We start from the raw sequence: 8,018 nt of genomic DNA, 5'->3' as shown, positions 1-8,018 counted from the left end.
ACTCTCTCTTCTTTGTGGCAGCCCCTGAGATATTGGAACACTGCTATCATGTCCCCTCTCATCTTTCTCTTCATTAAACTAGACATACCCAATTCCAGCAGCCGTTCCTTATATGTTTTATCCTCCAGTCCCCTAATCATCTTTATTGCTCTTCTCTGTACTCTTTCTAGAGTCTCAACATCCTTTTTACATCGTGGTGACCAAAACTGGATGCAGTATTCCAAGTGTGGCCTTACCAAGGCATTGTAAAGTGGTATTAATACTTCACGTGATCTTGATTCTATCCCTCTGTTAATGCAGCCCAGCACTGTGTTGGCTTTTTTGGCAGCTGCAGCACACTGCTGGCTCATATTTAAGTGATTGTCCACTGGGACTCCGAGATCCCTCTCACAGTTACTACTGTTGAGCAAGGTACCCCTTACACTATACTTGTACATTTGGTTTTTCTTGCTTAAATGTAGAACCTTACTTTTTTCACCATTGAATTTCATTTTGTTAGGTAGCGCCCAGTGTTCAAGTCTGTCCAGATCCTCCTGCATCTTAAGCCTGTCTTCTATTCCTGCCAGCTTGGTGTCGTCTGCAAATTTGATGATTTCCCCATCTATCCCCTCGTCCAAATCGTTGATGAAGATGTGGAAGAGCACTGGGCCCAGAACAGAGCCCTGGGGCACCCCACTACACACTTCCCTCCATGTAGATGTGGATCCATTTTTTTTCCTTTTTTGAAGATGGGAACTATATCAGCTCTTTTCCAGTCCTCTGGTAGTTCCCCAGTGCTCCAGGATCTTTGAAAAATATAGTTCAATGGTTCTGAGATCACATCTGCCAGTTCCTTGAGAACCTTGGGGTGTAATCCATCTGGTCCTGGTGATTTGAACTTGTCTAGGCTGGACAGGTGCTCACTTACCATTTTCTTGCCTATCTTAACTTGTGTTTCTATTCTGTTTTTTATGGCACTGTTTTTTCCCTTTGTGTAAAGACAGATGCAAAAAACGAGTTAAATAGTTCTGCTTTCTCCTTGTTGCTTGTCACCTTCTTGCCACTTCCACCCACTAATGGACCAATCATTTCCTTCACTTTTTTCTTGTTTTTTACATGTTGAAAGAAGCTTTTTTTGTTATTTTTGACTTTGGTCGCAAGCCTTAGTTCATTTTGAGCCTTAGCTTTCCTCACTTCATCTTTGCAGGCTCGGGCTGTTTGCTGATATTCTGACTTATTTATGTGCCCCTCTTTCCACTTTCTATACTTGTCCTTTTTATGTTTCAATTTATCAGAGAGTTCTTTATGCAGCCATGCTGGTTTCGTTTGAGAGCTGTTATTTTTCCTCTTTGTTAGTATTGTGCTAGACTGGGCTTTTATTATCATCAAATTTGCAGACGATACCAAGCTGGCAGGAATAGCCACCACTCCAGAAGATAGGCTTAAGATACAGAAGGATCTTGACAGGCTTGAACATTGGGCGCTATCTAATAAAATGAAATCCAATGGTGAAAAAAGTAAGGTTCTACATTTAGGCAAGAAAAACCAAATGCACAGGTATAGTATACAGTACTGGCCAAAATTGTGGAAATCTTTTGGGAAAAGTGTACAGTAGAAATGCCATCTTTGGTTAAGTTTCCACCAATTTTTCTTCTAATTTCTTTATAACTGTAGCCTTGTTCACTTAATAATACTATTTTACATCACTTTCTGGGCAACCAGTCAACTCTTTGCACCATTACTTTAATTTTATTACGTTTTACAAGCTCACTAAATGAAAGAACACAAAAACAACCCAACCTACTTGATAGCAATCACATGACACACTGACAAATGTCCTCCTCTCAGCTTCAATACATGACATCAATAACTAAATCCTACTGTGATCTGATTGGCTCATTGCCAGAATAAGATGACACCTGATTGGCTCTCTAAACACTCATGCTCATTGGCTACAGTCAGATGAAGGAAAGCTATCTGATATCAACCTAAGCAAGTTGTGCTTCCTTTTTCTGATTCTTTGGCTATACCTTTTTATAGAATACAGTACAGATAATTGAACAAACTTTGTTGCATTACATTCCTGATTAAATTATCTTTCCATTGATATATAATTTTATGGTACTACTCCCCCCAAAAAGTGGTGTTATTAGCCATCAAACCTCAAAAATACACTTTTCCCAAAAGGTTTCCACAATTTTGGCCACTACTGTAGGTGGTACCTTGCTCAATAGTAGTAACTGTGAGAGGGATCTCGGAGTCCTAGTGGACATTCACTTAAATATGAGCCAGCAGTGTGCTGCAGCTGCTAAAAAAGCCAACACAGTGCTAGGCTGCATTAACAGAGGAATAGAATCAAGATCATGTGAAGTATTAATACTACTTTACAATGCCTTGGTAAGGTTACACTTGGAATACTGCATCCAGATTTGGTCACCACGATGTAAAAAAGATCTTGAGACTCTAGACAGAGTACAGAGAAGAGGAACAATGATGATCAGGGGACTGGAGGCTAAAACATATAAAGAATGGTTGCTGGAATTGGGTATGTCTAATCTAATGAAGAGAAGGACGAGGGGGGACATGATAGCAGTGTTCCAATATCTCAGGGGCTGCCACAAAGAAGAGGGAGTCAAGCTATTCTCCAAAGCGCCTGAAGGCAGGACAAGAAGCAACAGATGGAAGCTAACCAAAGAGAGAAGCAACCTAGAACTAAGGAGAAACTTCCCGATAGTTAGAACAATTAACCAGTGGAACAACCTGCCTCCAGAAGCGGTGAATGCTCCAATACTGGAAGTTTTTAAGAAGAGACTGGACAGCCATTTGGCTGAAATGGTATAGGGTTTCATGCCTGAGCAGGGGCTTGGACTAGATGACCTCCAAGGTCCCTTCCAACTACTACTACTACTACTACTACTACTACTACTACTACTACTACTACTTCTTCTTCTTCTTCTTCTTCTTCTTCTTCTTCTTCTTCTTCTTCTTCTTCTTCTTCTTCTTCTTCTTCTTCTTCTTCTTCTTCTTCTTCTTCTTCTTCTTCTTCTTCTTCTGCTGCTGCTGCTGCTGCTGCTGCTGCTGCTGCTGCTGCTGCTGCTTCTGCTTCTGCTTCTGCTTCTTCTGCTTCTTCTTCTTCTTCGTCTTCGTCTTCTTCTATAGCCTGTTATCCCAAACAGCTTATAGGACACTTTGATGATAGAAATACGGCATGTGCTTTGTGACCATTTTCTGAATATCTCTAAAGCAAATTAATTTAGGATTTCTATGGAATCTGAAGGAGCGTGGGGGCTGAGCGGTTAAGACACTGGGCTTGTGACCAGAAGGTTGGCAGTTTGAGACCAAGTACTGCATGATGGAGTGAGCTTCCATTACTTGCCCCAGCTCCTGCCAACTAGCAGTTTGAAAACATGTACAGTAAATGCAAATAGATAAATAGATACCACTTTGATGGGAAGGTAACAGCACTCTGTGCACCTTCGGCATATAATCATATTGGCCACATGACTATGGAAATGTCTTTGGGTGTAAATCAGAAATGAGCACTGCCCTTGAGTTGGGCCTAACCGGCAGAGGAAACCTTTATCTTTATCTTCTGGAATCTGTGCTTCAGAAAAGATTGGCAGATCCAATAAGTTACATTAAATATGCACAGCTCTTGCCTGCTTCAGCTTCCCATCAGCCTTAGGGATCTTTTCTAAATGGAAACTTAAACTGATATACTGTATTTGCCCCAGCCTTTCTACAGAGTATACCAGAGTTTAACTGATTTTTGTTTTATTCAGTTTCACCTTAATTTGATTTCAATACAGCCTCTGAGAAAGGCAGATTATATATTTATGACAAATAGTTGATAAAACATGCAGTGAATTTGAATCCTGTTTTTGTTCTCCTGCTTTGACCATATGACTGTAGAAATTAAAATTAAATTACTCTTTTCATTACTGAGTGGCAATCAGGACACCTCACATGAACCAGCTGATAAAGGACTAAAGTCCAGTTTTAGTGCAAAGAATTTTGTATTTTGTGGTGGTTCTATCCCAAAAGTGCAGGATGGGATTTCCCATATTAGATCTCCAATGTTAGTAATGGAACAACCTTAGGTCCTCTTTTAATAACTGTATAAGTTTAGAATTGGTCTTAATCTTGGCTCCTCTTTTTCCAATTTTCTAGATGTCACAAACAAGGTGTATATGATGTAGAGAATGAAGAGAAGGTTAAATTGGGCATCACTGTCAATCAATGAACTGTCCAAGAACTGCCAGGTAATCCTTTCAGCACATAACTGGGTAAACCTGGACTTCTGTTTGTTGGTTAATGGGTTGGTTCTTTCCTCTCATGTGGCAGATCAACATAATCAACAGCATCATGACCCTGTTTCTAAAGAAATTCTTATGATTAACCCAGTATCATAACCCTATCGTAATCATATATCATAATCATAAGAATTTCTTTAGAAACAACTTTGAGAATCCAGAGTAAATGTTACTGATTGTTTTGGCTGCTGCATTTTTGTCTCCCTGGGATCTACCTAGTTATGATGAACTAGTTGTCAGGCATGGGAGAGAAAACAGAACTGTTACAAAAGAGACATGTCAGCCCAAGGGAAGGAAAAGTGTAAGAGTAAATCTGCCTTAATTATGCCATGTCCAAGTTTATCTGGGGAGTTGCTTTAACAGGCTTTCTAGTTTCTGGCTTTACCAACAATATAGGTCTTTCCAGAAATCTAAGTAGTCTTGATTTCTGAGTTTGTTGACCTGACAGGACTTGAAACCAGTCAACCTCTTTGCTATTGCAATCCAGGCATTTGTTACTTTTTTTTTTCTTGAAAATTTCTGCAGCCAAGGGACATTTTGTTTTACATATACATCATTTACCCCTCTTTGCCATTCTATGGCAGCTACTGTTTCCTATTTCTGTTGCATTCCTTCAGCTACTGTAGACCACGTTTTAGAGTATCAAAAATAAGTATTCTGTTTTTTAAGATAACCTTTATTGTCATTTTACTTACTCCTTGGAGACCATTTCCTTTAAGATGATCTTGGATTTTGAAGATAAACATAATCCTTTTATAGCATGTCCCTAATCAAATTAAATCCTTTGAGAGAGTATAACTGGATCTGTTGTAGGAGGTTAGCAGGTTGAATGTCATTAATTCTGTTGAACTCCATGAGAATGCATCAATATAAGCCTCCAGCCAATTAGTCAGCATTAACCCTGAAGTAGCTCTAGTTTATCCTAATTCTGTTTGGAGATGGCTGCCAACATTATGATAGTGTAAGGTCATTAAAAATTTTATATTATAAATCAACTGTTGTGTAAATGATTTATTTTAACCTGAGGCATCTTTTTATTACAAATTCAGGTTTTAGCAGTGAAACAAGTTCTACATTCACAATTGAATGGATAATACTCTTTCCAGGAGACACTTAAAGAGGAACTTATACAAATGAGAACAACTTTGTTTTCAAAGAGATAATGCTTTGTTAAAGAAGCAAATCATATCTCTAAATTGGAAGAACTCTCTGAGAGAGAGAGAACCACATTTATTTGCAGAGGACTTGTTCTCAATGTGGAGCTACAGCCCAAGAAGATTTGAAATTTTTCTTCTCATCAATGGAAAATGACATTGGTATGAACCAAGCAAACAATGAACCAGGCAACTGAATTCTTCACAAAACTGTTGCTGAATACTGCTTTGAAAAATGTGAAAAACTCTCCTGAAGAGATCTAGTTCTTGAACTTTATTTAATCTGAAAAATATTTAACAAGATGCTTAATTTTAAGTTATATATTTATTTTAGATACAATGTACATGTTATTTATTTAAGACTTAATCCTGCAGTCCTGAAACCAACGGAAAAGACAGGAGTATTGTGCAGTGTACCACTCTAATAAATAACCTTTCTTATGCTTGCTGGCACTTGAATCCTGATTTTGAGATTAAAAGTGAAAAGTAACTATTCTTACTGATACAATTTTATAATATTGAACTATTGACAAATATGCAGTCTGGACTAAAATTCTTATGGCAAATCTTTGATTCTTTAGTAAATTTGGCATTCTGAAAACCTCAGAATGTTTCCTCTAGAGCAGTTTTAAAAAATGTTATCTAATCCTGTCCCTACTGTATAGAGGGTGTTCAGATTTCAGTGTATTACTGATGGTTTTACAATGCTGAATTCTGCATAGTGCTTTTTCTAAAGACATTTTAGGTCAGCATGCAAAGTGTTTGAACCTCAAAGCGGGTGTTTTGCTTTCTTTGCTTTATTCTTATGTTTTTATATGCTGTTGTGTGTTCTTGTTAGCTGCCAAGAGTCCTGTGATTGTGGCAGCATACAATTGGATGGATGGATGGATGGATGGATGGATGGATGGATGGATGGATGGATGGATGGAAATTAGACATTCTGGAAGTGTTCAAAACATCTCTGTGTTGAGCTTGGAGCAGGTGCTTCAAGTTCCAGATGAGAGGGAAGGAAACCTGAACATTTCCAGAATTAACCAAAAACCATAAATGTGTTAAGCACAACTGTGTTCTTTTGCAAATGGCAACCAATATACATTGCTCATTGCTAAGGAGATGAAGCTGAGTTTTGCCCATTCATTTCTGACCCCAGGTAAGAATCAAATGAGTAAAAATAATACAGAAACTAGGGGGAAAGTTTTAGTTTAAGCTCCTTTCAGACATGCTTATTTTATATATTGCTGAAAATTATACTTTGGGGTGTTTTGTTGTTGTTGTTTTTTGCATGGATGTATACAATTTAGACACAACTTTATTAAATCATCAAGAGATCTGCCTTTTATCTCATAATCTAAGTAGTCGATATCTTACATGCTAAACTATAATTAAGTTAGATTAGCATGAAACCACCTGCTGTGATATGTAAACCGTGCTTTATGGGTTAGCATGTAGTATAGTTTTGCTTTTTTATAATTTATGCTTAAGCTTTACACTAAAGCATTGAACTGAATGTTTACGAAGCAGAGTGAAACATTTTTGTATAATACATTTTGTATAATGGCACATTAAAAAGGAAACCTTAAATTTATGTGTATTCTTTTCCAGATAACCTATAGTAGCAGTTGACACAGCAGATAAGGTGGCAGGCAGAAGGGTAAAAAAGAAATACAAATATTTCAGGAGGTAGCTTTTGTTTTCCATTCCTATGTAGTACAGTGTACTTAATTTAGCTTTTGTGTATTCCTTAAGTCGATCAAGTCCTCTCAACCGACAGGAGTTAATCATCTAAACTCATTTGAATTGCATAATAAGAGATTCTCCTATATTTTTTATATAATTAATATTTGCATAGGGTGATCTCTTCAGGATATCACAAATCTCTGCATAGTTATCATCCTACTCATCCTGTTCAGCAAATTAGCAACCTTTGTAGCGTTGTCTTGACTAAAGTGTACTACTAACATGGCTTAATATTCTTTCTCCATCTATATCTGTTCCAGAGTGTAGAAGCCCAGCTATGCCCCTTTTTTATCTTCTAGGGTTGTGGTGGCGAACCTATGGCACACGTGCCACAGGTGGCACCCAGAGCCCTCTCTGTGGGCATGCGTGCCGTCGCCCTGGGCCTTCAGCTCGCTTTAGGCCTCTGCCACCGTGTGCAAAAAAAAAAAAGGTTCAATCAATCAATTTCAACTTCTCGCAGGAAAAAAAAAGATCTTCAAAGCTGGAATTGATTGAACTTTTTAGTCCCACCCAGTCTGCCATTACCACCACAGCCACGCCCACCCAGCACCCAACGATACATAAGTGGGTTTTGGGTTGCAGTTTGGGCACTCGGTCTCTAAAAGGTTCGCCATCACTGTTCTAGGGTATTCAAATGCTTTCAGTTGGCAAGATCATTATCTTGTTGAATATTCTTCATCCAGGATGCTTTTGTTCTCTTTCTTCAGTTCTTCAGAGAGGGTCACTCAGGATCCTATTGACAAAGGACTGCAAGCTAGGAAGGCATTAGTGTGACTTAGCATCACACACAGGCTAAATGCAAATCATCCTGGGATCAGGAATATTCCATTCCCAG

At 38.4% G+C, this 8,018-nt stretch overlaps 1 protein-coding gene across 1 annotated transcript in view; it reads left to right on the top strand.

Annotated features, from left to right (window-relative positions):
- The window catches only part of HBEGF (heparin binding EGF like growth factor), a 14,930-nt gene extending 9,041 nt beyond the window's left edge, over positions 1-5,889 (top strand). The window contains exons 5-6 of the mRNA XM_015812159.1: positions 4,150-4,241; positions 5,342-5,889. Of these exons, the coding sequence (XP_015667645.1) occupies positions 4,150-4,222 (73 nt within the window). The 3' untranslated portion in view covers positions 4,223-4,241; positions 5,342-5,889. The remainder of the gene's footprint in view (positions 1-4,149; positions 4,242-5,341) is intronic.
- Positions 5,890-8,018: the final 2,129 nt, after the last annotated feature.

Source organism: Protobothrops mucrosquamatus, unplaced genomic scaffold, assembly GCF_001527695.2.
Source record: "Protobothrops mucrosquamatus isolate PMUCROS unplaced genomic scaffold, P.Mucros_1.0 scaffold71, whole genome shotgun sequence".
Taxonomy (NCBI): Eukaryota; Metazoa; Chordata; class Lepidosauria; order Squamata; family Viperidae; genus Protobothrops; species Protobothrops mucrosquamatus.
The sequence above is the reverse complement of the archived record's forward strand: the minus strand, read 5'-3'. Positions and strand labels throughout refer to the sequence as shown.